The sequence below is a fragment of the Pteropus alecto genome, unplaced genomic scaffold (assembly GCF_000325575.1).
Source record: "Pteropus alecto unplaced genomic scaffold, ASM32557v1 scaffold3, whole genome shotgun sequence".
Classification (NCBI taxonomy): domain Eukaryota; kingdom Metazoa; phylum Chordata; class Mammalia; order Chiroptera; family Pteropodidae; genus Pteropus; species Pteropus alecto.
In genome coordinates, this window is record NW_006442484.1 from 53,938,577 (window position 1) to 53,956,051 (window position 17,475).

Here is a 17,475-nt window from a genome sequence, read left to right on the forward strand (position 1 = left end):
TGCTAAAGACAAAAGCAGAATAATCCATTTCAACAGCTGTAAGAATAACAGGACAAATCAACACATCAGCTGTTATTCCACTCATCTCACTATATTCCCTTCCTAAGCATTCATTGCTGTTTTAAAGTTTTGACTAAATGAAAATTACTGCCATTGCATAGGGAAAAAAAGGTAATAATGCCCTTTATCTGCTTATAAATTGAATATTGTATAATCCTCATATGCAAAAATCATAAATTATAAAAATCAGTAGGAATGTTGCAATTTAGATGCCCATCATGCGAAAATTTCTAAATGCAAAGTACCTCTCCAAAATGGTAAGTCTGGTTTAAACTGTGAAATTAGAAAGTCATCCTACTTTATTTTCTGCAAATACTTCCACTTATTTTAAATAAAAATAGAACAAGAATTTAAAATTTCAGATGAACTGTATCTGAATCTCATCTATCTTTGACAAAAACTAAGAAGAGAAAAAACCCTGTTTTACACCAACACCCATAAAGTTTGCAAAGCTAATAGGCACTATAGGATATTTTCCTATCGCGATATCACCCCAGGGTCGTGACAGGAAGCGGGGTGAACAAGCAGAGTGGCAGGAGGAGGATTCCTGGAAGACATTCCTGTCCTAGAGCAGCCACCAGTCACTTAACAATGCACTGAAGTGACCTAAATAAATATCTCACTATACCGAAATTAAATGTAACCGATTGAACTTCCCCTTAACAGGATCTCAAAAAAGCTGTAGCCTCTCCAGTACCACCACCCTGTTCAAGAGGAAATGGGCAGAGGAAGTCTGAATGGAAAGAAACTGATTGCAGTTTAAATATCTTATAAAATTTGAACAAAAACATGTGACCATATAAACAATTGCTAGAGCCCCTACCTATACCTTGACAGTGTCCAGAACCGGTTAGGGGGCCCATGGAGCTTAAACAACAGCAGAACAGTTCATCTTGGTAGAAAAATAGGCTTCTAATCTTTTTTCAGGTCAAGAAGGTGAACAACAGTTTTATGCAAATAATGTGGATTTGCACTTCCCTTTTATGGAGCAACTTGGGCTTTATTCTTATATGACATTTTACCCTGGTGGCATCATCTACTCTTCCCTCCCAAAGTTAATATAGACAGGCTTTCCTAAAAATTATGTGTGTTGCTGTTACATTTTTCATTTGCTATGTGCTTTTACTTCTTCCTGAAACTCTCTGATATAGGCATTGAATCACATTCCACTCTTATAATACAATTTTGCCCTGTATTTGTTCTTGAAACTCCTGCGTAGCCCAAACAATGTATCTTTGTGTTCCCCTCAGAACAGAATCATGATATAAAATTGTACAAATCAAGAAACTTTTTAAAGCATTTTGAGAGTTTATTATATTCTAGGCCCTGTGTTAATTATTTAATAGAATATATCTCATTTAATCCTTACAACATCGCATGAGATATTCTTATTATTTCATAAGCACGGATGAGAAAACAAAGTCACAGAAAACAAAACAAAACAAAACAAAACAAAAAAAGAAAACAAAACAAAACAGAACTTGCCCTGAGATCCACAGCCAGCAGTGATAAAGCTAAGTTTCAATGCTGGCTCTTTGAGAACAATAAATACAAAGCTAGGCCATATCAGAGTACAGCTTAAACGCAATGTGTCACACGTGTCCCTAGTATGTGCAGGGAGCAAGAAAAGGAAATACTTCTGCCTCTGAAATTTTTGCTAGAGACTACATTAAGGTATATTAAAATTTCCATGAGATATAATAAATTCCATTTGTTGATTTTTTGATGTCTTATATGGCCAGACACAAACCAGAAATTTGACAATTACTACGTGCTTTATACATGCCAGGCTAAGCACTTTTTATGTATTAACTTATTTATTAATTCCTTGTTAAAAATTAAAAGTCACTATTAATACATTCTGTTTTACAAATTAGAGACTTGAGGCACAGAATGATTAATTCAGTTGCCTAAGGTCACACAGCAAGTAAGAGGTTGAAGAAGACTTTAAATCCAGGCAATGAGCCTTCAGAATGTACCCTCTTAGTTATGACATGCTTTTTGAGAATGACATAACAATGATACATTTGAGCTGGCTTGAACTATATTCAGACATAACCATATACTAAATTACGGCTAGCAAATATAGTAAAATAATAGAAGATTTGTCTAAAAAAAAAAAATCTGAAAACAAAGATTAGGAAGCTTTGAATCTTGGCTGAGAAACATACCACCTTTGTCTTTTTATATATAATCAAATATCAGCTACAATTATCTCTAACTGTAAATATACTCTGTTCTTTAATGCACTATGAGAGAAAGCATATTAATTTGGATTAATTCATTTCTCCGTTGATATAATGTAATGAAAGCATTAAATATGACCTGTTTCCTTGCAACCACACTTAAAATTGTGCAGTGCACTTATAATGATAGTAAAAATAATCTATAGTAATAGATCATTATAGTAATAAAACAACAGTTTAAACAATGCTCTTTTTCCAAATTAAAGTATTTTCTTTATTGGAATATTACTCTTATTACCAATATAGCTGTCTTTGTTTTTCTTGTTTGCCATCCCCACTTATTGGATTCATCTTCAGCCCTTTTCTCTTCTGCTCTGTGCCCTAAGAGGCTCTGAGACACCTCGGAGAACTATGTCATTACCCAGACTTTATTGCCCTCTGACATTTGCTGCATTTGACCAATGGAGAGAACCGAGAAAACAGAGCATGGGAAGAGAGAGAAGTTTGAGTATTTCTTTCTCCTTCTTTTTCCCTTCCAAGCTGTGGTTTGTCTACCTGAGGCCAGAGCTCTGTTAGACAACCCCTCCCAGCACTCTCTCAAATCCAGTAGCTCTGCTCTGTCCTCTCTTCAGGTGTAGCCATGATAACAATTTCCCACTATTGGTCCCTGGTGCCTCACCATCCCTTGTGAATTAGTTTCTTCAATCTTCTTGCCAACAACTCAAATACGACACCTTCATCAGACTCTTAACAATTAAACACTGTGAGCACATTGTCTATTGTCTATGTCCACAAGATCCTGAAGGATAGCATAGGCCAGATGATTCAGGAAATGAAGTTGAAATATGAACAATGATGGAAACAGGAGAACTTTAATTACATACCAGTAAAGCAGCACAAATCGGGCCATGGATAATGTAGAGGAGATGAGTATCAGAACGGATCCAGCAGCTAGGAGGAAAAACAGAAATTATGTCGAAGATTTTTGTTTTACTTAGTTCCAATAGAAATCAGAAAGAGATATTATCTTACTTGTCATCGTAATATAAGCTTCTGGCTACGGCATGTATACAAGCAGGAATCAGTGGAAATCCTGCAAATATCAAAGAAAAAGAAAATGAATAGGCAAGTTTCTCTATATATGAAACTCCTAAAATATGTCATGAAATGTGAACCTCAGAGATAGATACTCTACAAGCAAAAATAACTCGTCACTATGTTTATTGAGTAAATATTATCCATATAGTCAAGCACTAACTATGATAAATTGTTAGCTTATTTATATTTTCAGGTGTGTGTGTGTGTGTGTGTGTGTGTGTGTGTACATTTTCTTCTAATATGAGCCATTTTGAATCAGTGTACTCCAGAGTCTTAAGTCCATAAATGTGTGTGCTGCCTAAGCCCCAAGGCTTAGAAAAAATCTAGTATTCATATATTTTCTGCAAGAATTGGCCAGTATTTGGTAAATTGTTAGCTTATTTATATTTTCAGGTTTGTGTGTGTGTGTGTGTGTGTGCGTGTGTACATTTTCTTCTAATATGAGCCATTTTGAATCAGTGTACTCCAGAGTCTTAAGTCCATAAATGTGCTGCCTAAGCCCCAAGGCTTAGAAAAAATCTAGTATTCATATATTTTCTGCAAGATGTAATTGGCCAGTATTTGGTAGATGATTACATATGGGAAAAAGTTGAGACTGACTATGTAAAGAAAGAGAGAAGGAAGATAGAGATGTTTTATGTATCAGAAATTTTACACGTTTTGAGCATTCTAAATCAGATCTTTCAAACATGAAGAAATATTTTATAAAGGTAACCTGAATGCACTAATGATTATGCATGTATACATAATTGTATATATTTATATTATCTGACTAGATAGATAGACATACAAAGTATAATTTCAGTCATGTTTCTGGAAACTGGTCCTACTAAATTTATTTTCAGCATTTTATATTTTGCATTATTCCCTTTTTTTTTTTTTAAATGCTAGATGTGTATACTGTTTGCTTTGTGAATAATACCATGTCAGACAATTTTGTTTGGAAAAATAAATCTTTTGCCTGTTCTTATTTAATACTGATCCCTCTACTCTTAGATAAGATGATGAGTTTTTTTTTTAAAGAAACATTCTTAAAATAGAACTTCAAAGCTGGTTAAATCTAATGCCCTTATTTTGCACATGAGGAAAAAGAAAACTCTGAATAATCCAAAAACTAGATCCCTAATTCATGACTCTAGTTGTATTCTTTTAGTTACTATGCATTTAGCTGAATACACGTTGGATTATGAAATAGAAAAAGAACATTGTCTTAATAATTGACCCGTGACTATTGAAAGCAACTAATTAGTGATATTTTATTTAAATATTTCAATTTATAGCAATAAGCAAAGGTTAATCACCTGAAATTGTTTTAAAATGATTAACAATAAATGAATTTTTATTACAAAGGAACACTGCATCCTCTGAAAGCTTTCTTAACAAGATGAATCAGCAGTTATGTGTAATGGCACTTACCCCAGCCAAGAAAATAATACCACATTAAGTGTTGCTTCTCCACAAACACAGCCACCACGATGAGTGTGTGTAGGTAGACACCTTCACAAAGCATCCAAAAGTAGTTACAACCCATCAGGTAAAGATGAATGAACTGGAATATTTTACAACTAACCTGTGAGGAAAAATCAATCAATATTTAGTTTTTTATGAATTCACATGTAAAGCAACATCTAGTTTAGCTCAGTTATATAGAAACATGGAATTTTCTCTCCTCAACACAAAATCTTACACACTAATGTTTCAGATTTGTAAAATGCCAGCCTTCATTCTCCTCTAGAGGTGCCCCTAAAGTTTTTAGCCATTGACTCCAAAGATTTATAATGGTATACATCCAAGAAAATGTGTATAGTCTAAATTTACTACATTTAGTAGATGTGTATTTTTCTAGTGTGTTTTAGTTATTATGTAATTTTAAGTACAAAAGTTTCACACATGAATGACTTTACATCTACTTACATTTATTTTAATTATGTCATCATGAACTCCTTGATTATTTCATTCTGTTGAAAAAATCTTAATTATCTTAATTATAAAGCAATTCATTAAATGTGCCAAATACTTAGAAAATCTAACATTTCATGTGTGACCAGTGTAAATACTTATTAAATAATAATCTAATGAGCCCAAACTTTATCTTTTCCACATATGGAATTTGAAGGTTTCATGTAGGTAAAAAAAAGAAAAAGTTATGATTTTCCTTCCTCCTTTCCTGAGATCTCCGCTTTCTCTTCTCTACTCTTAAAGAGACAGGAAGAAGGAGGTTCAAATATAGGGTAAAGAAAACACAAAGAAGTAAGAGATATAGCTTACTTTCTTAATAAGGGAAATAAATTAAAAACTCTCCCAAAAACATGGTCAATTATTTTCATTAGCTCCAATTTTCAATCTGGAACCCAATAAATATTTAGTGGCAATTATCATCATTTTTGAAATAAATGTTTTTTTCACTAAAAAGAAAATTGGAATTGAAATACACTGGAAAACAAATATTGGGTTATCATAAAATAATAATAAATTTGCATATGAGTTAGCCTAAAAATATTTTAATATATGTTATTTTATTTTACCCTTAAAATTCTGTGAGGCATGAATTTTTACTAGTCACGTATTTCATAGATAAAAACTGAACTAAAGAAGTTAAATAATTTGCTAATTTTTATACATGAATCATTTACATCCTGAACACAAGTCCTGTAATTCCAATTTTGTTTTTATGATGATACACAATTCCTTATAACTGAAGAACATTTATAAAACCTATTTTTTTCATTAACTATATTTTCAGATTGCATGACATTTAAATTTTAAATAACATGCCTTGATGTCAAACATAACATATTAGCAAAGTCCTCTCAATGATTAAAATGAATTATTTCACTATACTATATAGAAATGACTTCAGCTTTAAATTTTTATCTATATAATTTTTATGTATTCACACTTAATTTGGCTTTTAGTTCTTAATTATATTTAAAAAATTAATCTTATGATGAAAATCAGTTAAAGTAAGTTTCAGAAAAGTATCTTTATGGCAGGCATTGATGAGAAAAACAGACAAATTTTCCAAGATTATTATTAAATTTTCCACTAAATTAAAACTAATTATATACAGTTTTGCAATTTTTGTGTTAAACACAATATCCTTGGACATAAATGTAAGATTTAAAATCTCTTGTTCTGCAGCTTTATGAGAGGACGCTGACTCTCCTTGATCTAGAGAAATTCACTAAAATGGCAGGACATTGGCCAATTTTTTGTAAATAGTTAATTATACCCCAGTGTGTTTCCTCACCCAATGACTTTAGAGTGGAACATATACAAAATTAAGCAATCTGGATGCACATGTGCAAACAATGAAGGGAATTTTAGAATTTTGGAAATTACCCTAAAACACACACATAAAACCCATATGAGAGTATTGTTTGTTGATCCATTGAGTGAAAATTCCTTCCCTTCCTTGATTTCAGTAACTGGATAACTTAATCTCTAAAAAAACACTTTATTTATGCACATATATACACTTCTCCATAAGTCCATATACAAAACTGTAGTATCGATGTCACAAACATTATGAAAGCAGATGATTTAAACAACTTGAATTTACGTTTGTTATTTATGCAGGTATTTTAATTAAAATATAGCTTACATATGCTTATAGCTTGCATAAAACATATATGTTTGTATAAGTAGATTTTCGCTTATGTTTTGAAAATATAGCTTTATGTTATGACAATCTCTGTGCTTATTATTATGTACCTTTCATCCTAAAAATTGTGCTTCCAAAAGGATTGTAAGGGAACAATTTATAAATGTTTCCCGAGACATGAGGACTTGGTAGAGCACTTAAAAAAATTTTATGTTAATAAAACTGAACACTATATAAGAGACGTATAATTCATTTTTCTCTGGTTTTATTAACTTTTTAAAGTCAGCCTGGTAACAAAAATATAACATAATTTTCCATTTTCATGTACTCTTGTTTTTCTTTATTCTGTTTCTTTTTACTAACTAGTTAGTTGATTGATTTTTTTTAATTTGACTGAGTAAATGTTATGTAGTCATAGATTCTTATATTCTACCAGCAGAAAGACTCTATTCATGAAATGAGGTGAAGATGTGTAATATATAAATAATTGAGGCAAGAAAACAAAGTATTCCTCCTTTTAATACTCAATCATAATAACTTGAGGAATGTCGAGATATATTTACCTTTCTAGATTATAGTATATGTATAGCAGTATATACTCTCTATATGTCAGAACTTAAAATATACATATATGAGTACTTAATTACACACAGTAAATATATCAGGACCCCTCACCTCTCCCAACACTTTCCTGCTAACCCTTTGAATCTAAGGGCACACCTCTTTTTACTTACAGGATTTGTGGCCACCAAGGCCTGGTTGTTGGCCACTGCAGTGAGATTAATGATTGTTACAACAGAGTTACAAACGAAGGAGAAGAACAGATTTTTGTGCAAAGTAATCCTTTGGCAACTTAGACTCCTAAGAGGCAAGAGAAAATGAAGTGTGATGACATCATGACATGTTTCCACATTTTTATTAAAAATCATTCAAATAAGATACAGTCACAATTCATAGCAGCTGCTCTAAATTTGGAAGAGTTATTTTTTCTCCCCAAGATATACTCATGATAAAATCTTAATTAGGGAAAATCTGTAATTTCTTAAAACAGAGATAAATGAATTGCTTTAGTACAGATAGACATAGGTAGGGATAGAAAATTTGTATGTACCTGGCCTCTACATAAATTTCTGTTAATTTCTTAATATGATTAATATTTTAATTCATCCTGAAAATGCAGAAACTGAGACTCAGTTAAGTTAGATAATTGATTTAAAAAAATCATACAGCTAATTAACTGAAAACTTTGGATTTGTCTGTCAGATTCCCAGATGATGCTCTTTTCATAATACCACACAGGTTGTTCTGTTTATATAGCCTGTTTTTGATTGTTCTGTTTATATAGTGTCTATGTGGTGGTGGTAATTATGCAGACCAACCATCAGAAAGATAACATTGTATTTAGAATAGATGAATTGCTAAAAATTATAGACTTAGCAACCAATGAGGTTTGTTCAGCTTTACTGAATTTTTCTAATTGGCCTAGCCAGAGGTAAGATTTAAGAAAATTATCACCTTTTACTGAAGGTCCTCATGTATAAAATAAAATAAAAGAACTGGCTGTATGGAATTCATACAGAAAGAGATTTCAGGAAAAGGGGTCATTAAGAACAAGTAATCCTCCTTTTCAGATTGAATCTACATCCATTCTACAAGATTGTACATATGCGACTGCCTTACTTATGCTTGAAGACCAACTTACGTACTGCCTCCTTCATGAAGCATTTATTCGAAAGTTTATTATGGGTGAAGTTTTAAAATAATAGAAAGCAATCCATTTGAGACTAGATACTTAATATCAGAGCAAACATATATGTAAGAAGACATGGGAATCATTTCATCACAGAGATTTAAAAGCTTATTTTGTTTTTACAACTTTATGTAATTAATATGGTCACCATAGATAATTCACCCTATAAAAGTCAAACCACTGACTTCTACTTTGGAAACTTTCAGGAAATTTTAACCTAATTTTATCACTGCATCACCTTATCCCAAATAGCCTACGAACTCAGGATATTGTAATTAGGCCGGGATGCCAAGGATTTTTATATTTAAAAATGCAAAGTTTAGGCTATATTGTCTGAAATTTCTTTCAGCTATAAATCTGTGATTCTATATATAGCTCTAGTGTTTTAAAGGATCTGGAAATGAATTCAGTACAAATCAGTACTTATGGATTTTAATACATGCCTTCCACAGAAGTGGGTACTATCAGGGGAGATTTCTATGAAAGGCTTCATAAACCAGATGGCTCTTGAATCGATCACTGCGTGTACGACAGTCATATACTGACAAGTCTATGAAGTCCAGCTGGAGTCCATCAAAATAGTAACAGCAAAGAACTACTAGTATTTTTATATTAGAGAGCCTTTAATTTGACTAGACTTTGCAGTACATGAGAGTAGTGAGAGAGAGGTAGGGATCAAGCCACAGAGTATAGATGATATTATATAGAAAAGAAGGAATCTTTGAAAGCCTTTAAACAAAGGAATACCATGATTCCTTTTATTATTTAAGGAAATTCAACACTGAGGCAAAAATGGCTCTATTTTCAATAAAATGCCACAACAATGACACAGGTACTTTGTGTTCACTGAGTGAAGAAAATTAATGAATATGAGATGAGGTCTAGTAAAGAAGATTCTTTTCAAATCATTTACATTATGCGTTATTTATTTCTTATAATTTATCACTCATCTATAATGAACATTATGAACATAAAAAAATTGTCCACATGATTTAATTTTTAAATGCCTGCTTTGAGCTTATCCTGTGTCTATGGAGTATAACTATCATTTAGGGAAAAACTGCTTATCCTTGCAAATATGTACTTTTTTAGTAAAAGAATTTAAATAACCATCATGGGGGAAAAACAAAATGTTTTCCTTAACTGGGCTACTTTGTCCTTTTCTGATGAACACATTTATTTTGAGGTCTGTTAGTTACATACATGTATGTATATCTGTGTATCTGCATGTGTACGTATGTATATATATATATATACATACATATATATTTAAATATATATACTCAATAAAATTTCATAGTTTTCAAATTATGACCAAAAGAGGAAGGATTTGCTTAAACAGCAAATCAGAAATATTTGTAAAGAGTAAACTGGAATGTAGGAAAACAAACCTTAAAGAAGGCTTTCAAAAAAAGTAATTCATGATAGAAGAGCTGCAAGATGAGCTGAAGAACATAAAACAAACAGCATTTATAATTGTTGATATAATACTGACATGTGAAAATTGAAAATAAGTAAAATAAAATGCTTCCTGTAGTTAGTAGAAAAATAATTTTTAATTTTCTTGTGTACACTCAAACTCCCTTCTCTTCTCTTTGAAGGTTTATATTTCTATTCCTTTCAGAATTCCCTCTATTCTGATGACTCTGCTCCTCTACTTCAGTCTGGCTTGAAAGTTAAAGACTTAAAAATGAGCTACTGATATGTTCTCTTCTAAAGATATGATTATTGTGAGTACAGTCACACACACAAAATATGACTTCTAATTCTCCTGCTATGTGATTAAAAGATATACTGCATTTCCCTCAGTTAGATATAAATAATGCCATATCATGGGCAAAATTTTGAAATGATAGAATAAAACCCTATCATAAATGAAATATTGACTATCAAAACCAAACAAATACTTAAGAGCTCACATAAAATCATTTCAGTACAGAGACATAAAGCATATTTTGATTGTTTTGCAAAATTATCAAAATAACATGGTCAACCTAAGTAATTTGCCCTGTGTAACTCAAACTAAATACTGCTGCTTTGGAAACCCTGATATTCAGGTTAGCTGTCCATATTGTTGTAATAAAGTAGACCATTGGCAAATCATTTAACTTTGTGTTGTGTAAATATGTCCTACTATCTACAAAATTAGCCTGTTGCTATTGCTTTAGTTTCTTCCATTTCTCCCTCCAGGTTCTGTGCAACTTAAATGCAGACAGATCTCTTTGACATATGCTTTCTATCAACGTGTAGTAGTAAAAATGGCTCAGGTTTTTCTAGTGATGCACGTTATTTTCTTCTAAACATATTCATTGACACATATAAGTACATTAGTACAAATAAAATCAACTTGTAAATGAAAACCAAAACACATGGAAAACACACTGAAATAAAACCCTAAAAATATTTGAGTATTTTTCAAATGTTAACCTACAATCAATTTTACCTGCTTTAAAATTTTAAATGTGCTTATTTTACTTAAAACATTTTTTAAATTGTTTATAGGTTTAAAGGATGTTTTACAAAAGAACTCTTCTTTCTTTAAATGTTATAATCCCTTTCGATCCTAACAGAACCACAGAATAGAAAATGTGGTTAGTGGGTCTGGATAGTTTCCATTTCATATTCTCTCTATATAATTATTTGTGAACATTATTTCAATATGTAATTTTGACAAGCAGAATTATAGAGGCAGTTGGTGTAAATGTGTCAACAGAACCATTACACGTCATGCATAATGTAACTATGTCTTTTGATTCTACTTTGAAGCAAATAGAAGTTAATACCAATCAGTACATGTAGCTCAGAGTGGGTTTTGAAACCTGACTTGAAAGTGAATCTGGACTGTGCCACCTACAAACAGTATGACTTTGGGTAAGTTATTTAAAAACTCTAATCTTCACTTTTCTCACCTATAGTATAGGGAGAACAATATTACTTCACAGGTTTGGCTGTAAGGTTAAATGAGATAAATCATATCTAGTGCATAGTATAATATCTAACACATAGTAAACACTCAGTTAACTATTATTTTTTAACATAATTATCATGTGGCTGATTTTAATTAAGTTCTCTAATAGTTTATTCTCACAAATAATAAAATAGCATGAGTTCACTTCAGTGATATAAAACTGCCCGTGTTTTAAGTAATGCAATGGAACAGTAAATTGTCATCTTTTGTTATAAAACACAAGAATTTAATATTAGAAAGACTGTTTCCATGTTATGAAGGGTAATAGATTAAGTAACTTAAATTAACTTCCCAAGGAATTTCATCCTTCCCAGAGTTGTCTCCAAATTACCTCTTCTATTATCTTTATGACCTCAAGTATTATGCTGTTCCATATTCAAAGTTCTGCCATAGTATGGATAAAATACTTGCCTTTGTTTCCCATTAGATTTGACATGAGTAGTATGGCTATCTTTTGTCTACTGGATGGAATCTTGAGTTGATGGGATCACCTGGTTATTTATGATACAAAGTAGAAATAACCTATATCAATAGTTCTCTTTCGAAGGCTGCTAGTGATCCATTTGGCCAGATTAGAAAGAGTACAAGTGTTTAAACCAAGATACACAATCAAATTCTCTCTGGAGAGGAAATGATTGTTCTTGTTCCATCATGCTCCTTCCTCCCCTGTTTCTGCCTTTCAGGGCTGCTCATTTAATATAGCAGAAAAGTATGGGTTGCATAAGGAACAGACATGCTCATTTTGGGTGGCCAACTGGTTTTCTCTCGTGTGTGAACTTCCCTAGTACAAATCTCTCATCTCCTAACAGGCAGGAAACCAAGAAAAGAAACAGTCAGGCTTTTTGAATGCTTGGATTCTTGCAGTCCAAAAATACCCTTTTACAGATAAAATTCATAATAATAGCAGCCACTATTTATTGAGTCCTTAGAATATCCTAGGCACAGAGATAAGACTTTATGTTCATTATCTCATTTAACAACACCTTTGAAGTACTGTTATCCTTTAATAAAATTGAGGCGGATTTCTCAAGGTCAGAATCTTATTAAGTCATCTACTCAATTTGATTGTTGAAGTTTTTAAGAAAGTAATAAGACTTTTGTATCTTATAATATTCATTTAGTTGCTTGTAACTATTTATTGATGAATAAGTAATAAATAATGCACTGTTTCTAGACACTGGAGAAATAGTTGTGAATAACACAGAACAAAACCCTGATCTCAAGTTAATCATGTGACAGTGGAGAGTAAATAGACATGTCAATTATATAATGTAATTCCAGATAGTGTTATATGCTTTTTATAGATTAAAATAAGATTGAGAAATAGAGTCTATGGCCATGCCACCCTGAACATACCCGATATCATCTGATCTTGGAAGTTAAGCAGGGTCGGGCCTAGTTAGTACTTGGATGGGAGAACACCTAGGAATACCAGGTGCTGTAGGCATTAAAAAAAAAAAGATTGAGAAATAGATAAAGACTGTAGCCAGAGTGAGAGGAAGATTCAAAATAGAACTGAAAAAGAGAAGTTAAGGGAGAAAAAGCATTCCAAGCACAGAGGAATCACTAAGTCAAAGTATAAAAAAAAAAAAAAAGTTTAAAGCTTAAAGTTTTTGAGGGGGAAAAAAAGGACAGATAATGTGAATAGAGGAAAATTCCACAAAATTTACTGAATGACTTTTTGATTCTAAAGCTCATACTCTTTTGAATTACATCTTAATGTTCTGTCAGCAATTGTTAGCAGCATAATATCCAATCATTCTTCATTTTTGTTTTTTCCTAATTACTAAAAAGATATTATAATTTGCAAGGTTTACTTTGACTTTCTCCTTATATATGGTCATATCTTTGAGTAAGGTCTAGAAAAATAAACTGTGTCTATAAGAGTGGAAAACCAGATTGCAATATATATTATTATATATTGGGGAGAAAAAATGTTACATTATTTATGTTCTCTATTTTAAATTACAAGATTTTAATCCGTTCAAATTTCAAGCTTAAATAGCACTTATGTTTCAATTTGCTCAAGCAAAATAGATAAAATAAACTTATACAGAAGTTTCATATTTATCAAAAATAATAACAGAAATATGTGATCTTTAACATATTTATAGCTTTAATAATAAATTTATGTTTAAAATCATTCCAAATTCTTTAATTCAGATATTTACTTCAGATTTCCATACCTGTGATCTTCTTCATAAACCAATAATAGCAATTACATTATAGCAGAACTCGTTGTTGCTAGAGTAAATCCATTACTTCTTGCACCACTCTGTCATTATTCAAATCTGATACTCTAATGTGGAAATGCAGTGCTTTCATTACATAATTACAGTGGACATATTTAAAAAAGCTTTCCAACCAAGACCCGTATTACTGAATAGGAATGTTTTCAGCTCTCAACACATTCAGTTTGAAGGGAATAAATTTTTAAACATATTAATTAAGATTCATTAATTTAGAAATAAGCCTAATGAGTATAGTCTAATAAAACATTATATGAAAAACTATAGTTAATTATATTATATCCAGTGTTAAGTTGGAGGGAGCCTGGGATGCATACAACAGAATAGGATATATCTCAGAACTATAATGCTTATAAACAGAACTGTAAACTTACAATGAATGAAATGTATCACAAGACTTGAAAAAGCAAGACTGATCCTAGCTTGACACTGAGAGGTATGTTATTCAGGGACCCCTAGATAACTATTTCTAAATTTAGCCATTATCAAACCTCTGACAGGGCAAATTTGCCAGATTTTAAAAAACTTAAGTGAAAGTTCTGATTTGCCAAAAAGAGGTATATCAAAGTCTGATTTGTATAGTAAAACTCTTTGTTCTCTATGTCTCAATGCAGAATTTCTTTAAATAGCTAGCTTTGTTTGAAATGGATTTAAAAATTAAATCATGAATAGATTTTAGGAGAAAAAGTATTGCTTAATGAAGGGTAGGAGGGAGGAGAAGGTAGATGGAGAAAACTATAATTGTTCTAATTCAAGAGAGATGTGAAGAAACTGGAAATGAGATAAAAGTTCACAATATTGATTGAATATATTCAGATATGATCTTAGAAGAAAGATGAAAATTAGTGTCACTTGTCCTGAAAAGCATTAAAGGATTATTAAATTGAGAAAAGTTTGGCCTACCAACTGGATAGATTTTTTTTTTTTTTTCTGAATTTTACTTAGGACCTTATTCTGACTACCTAGAAGTGGTATTATTGTCTATATAGTTCTAAATATGGCTTTAAAATTGTTTGGAATTAGTTTCTGAAATATCACCAAATTTAGATGTTTTAAAAAAAACCATATTCCTCATACAAATCAGATGTTATATGTGCTCTTTTATGTGCAAGAAGATGGAGCCCATTGTCTGAGTTGAAAGTCAGAGCAAGATTTGCTATGCTCTCAGATTTTAAGTAACAATTAAAACATGATTTATAACTAATTCCAATAAAGTTATTTTTTTTAATCTAAAAGTTTTTGCTTTATTTTTCCAAGGATGATTAAGAGCAAGAGTCATTGCCTCTCAGGACTTGGCAGATGCCAGTTCTGTCTCTTTCTCTTCCTCTCCCTTTCAGTTCCCTATCTCCCACCCTTTAATTGGCTCTAATGTAAAACTGAAGTGTTGTTGGTAAATATTGTTTCATGTTCTCTGTTTCTAATTTAAAGCATGGGTGAGGAGTAGACTTTTTTCTCTCTCTAAATAAAAAATAACAAACCATACCCTAAATCAACTTTTGTATGGTTCTTGGGTTTTATTAGGATGGATCAATGATCCTCAATTAACAAAATGGAAAAAAAAAGTTACCTTTACCAAAGACTAAGCAAGAATGACCACAATATGAGAACTGGATTAAGAAGCAGAAAGAGCTACTGATATTGTTTTTATACACAATGATTTTATGTAAAACATCAGCTCCACTAGGAATTAGTTGGAAGAAAACCAAGATTTCTATTGCTTTTGACTTCATTAATCATTCAATTCAGCATTTTCTGAGGTGGGCTTGATCGACCTTCAATGTAGCTTCAGAGTCTCTGATATTGTTTTACGCAGATGCTTCTGCTGATTAGAATTTTAAGGAGTCTAAGTCTGATGATGGAGACAACAAAAGCCAGACAAACAAACACAAGGGACTTGTTCAAGGTCACGATAAGTCATGGGAAGTCAGTCCTAGAAAAAGGATCCAAGTCAGTTCATGTCTTCATTCCTCAAAAATTTAGTAAGTGCTTACTATGTGAAAAGTCCTGGGATAAACCCTGAGACATGTAAAAAACAAACAAAAAAACAAACAAACAAAAAAAAACAAAAAAAAAGCAGAGATGATTTCTGCTCTCATCAAGCCGACTTTGGGACATTCTTTTCATTACTTTCTGTTTTCGTGGACAGTGTTTTTCATAGATAGGAACTTCTGATATTTTAGTAGATAGTTCTGGAGAGTACATATTAGAAATGTCTTAAAATTGAAGGCTATGAATTCTTTAATATAATTTAAGTACTGAGTAAGCTACATGGTATCTTGTGGGCATAAAAACAGTTTTATTATTTCTGACTAATTTACTTAGCTACAAGTTTTTCTGATAAAATTATACTACTAACTTGGTTTATAATTTTTGTATTCATTATTTTTCTATTTGAACATTATAACAATTTATAAATGTGGTACATACTAAAGTAGAAATTATGTTCTTTAATTTTTTTTAAAGAGTCTACTAGTATAAGCTGTCTATCAGGGCTAAATATTTAATGGACTAATTAGGAAGAGTGATAACTATGCCAATAATAGACAATGTTTTCTAAACTAGACACTATGTAAAGCAGCAGATATACTATCTCAGCCCTTATATCAAATCTATGATATAGATACTAGTAGTATCTGAATTTTAAAGATGTGAACTTGAGAATTAAGAAATGAAAAAACTAGTTCCATGCATTGCAGCAGGTGACAGAGGTGGGATCTGAGAGCAGATGTGCCTTTTTAGAGAATATACTCTCAACCATTCTCCTATACCGAAGACCATCTAGACATATAAAAGGAAGTACTTAGTGCTCTACCTGGGTCTTAGTTGAAGAGGGTTTCTCATGTTTTACCTAAAGCCTGAGAATGTGTAATAGGAGAGAAAAAATTAATTTGTAGCTTTGCTTCTTTCTGTTCAAATTCTTCATTTTTAAAGCAAAAAAAGAAAAGACAATTAAAGTCCAATAAAATCACTAAACCAAACAGAGAGAACACAGATCAGGAGGAAGCCCTAGATCACTTAGTCAGCCACATAGACCATATGTAAAATTAGATGTTGGGCTGAATAATCTCTTCATTTATTATGGTTTACAGTATCTATCTGTTGAAATTCTATCCATTCTTCAACATGTTTTAATGAGATTATCACCTGAGGAATCTTCCAATTCAATTTCCTTTGTCTTTCCACAGCGCTTTGTAGCTCTACAAACAATCTGATTTTGGGCAAGTTATTTAAAAACTCCAATCCATGTAATCAGTTGAAAACTTTAAGTTTTTCTTTTGTGTAGAGGCCAAGAACCAAATTCTGTATATTGGCAAGAGCTCATTTGCTTTAACAAGGTTTTGCCCATGTACCATGCTTCACATCTTTTTTTAAAGCATGGAATTTAGCAAATAGATACATGCATTTATCGCATATAGTGCTCTTAGTTTTTTCCAAAATTGCTTTTGTTCTGGGAACCAAATTCTTTGGCAAGAGCTCATTTGCTTTAACAAGGTTTTGCCCATGTACCATGCTTCACATCTTTTTTTAAAGCATGGAATTTAGCAAATAGATACGATACA

At 31.7% G+C, this 17,475-nt stretch overlaps 1 protein-coding gene and 1 pseudogene across 1 annotated transcript in view; one reads left to right on the plus strand and one right to left on the minus strand.

Annotated features, from left to right (window-relative positions):
- The window catches only part of CALCRL (calcitonin receptor like receptor), a 38,452-nt gene that overhangs the window by 8,689 nt on the left and 12,288 nt on the right, over nt 1–17,475 (minus strand). Inside the window, exons 6-9 of the mRNA XM_006921272.3 lie at nt 7,683–7,809; nt 4,761–4,914; nt 3,279–3,339; nt 3,131–3,197 (exon numbers count right to left, since the gene is read on the minus strand). Of these exons, the coding sequence (XP_006921334.1) occupies nt 3,131–3,197; nt 3,279–3,339; nt 4,761–4,914; nt 7,683–7,809 (409 nt within the window). The remainder of the gene's footprint in view (nt 1–3,130; nt 3,198–3,278; nt 3,340–4,760; nt 4,915–7,682; nt 7,810–17,475) is intronic.
- On the plus strand, nt 12,995–13,113 carry LOC112470484 (annotated as a pseudogene).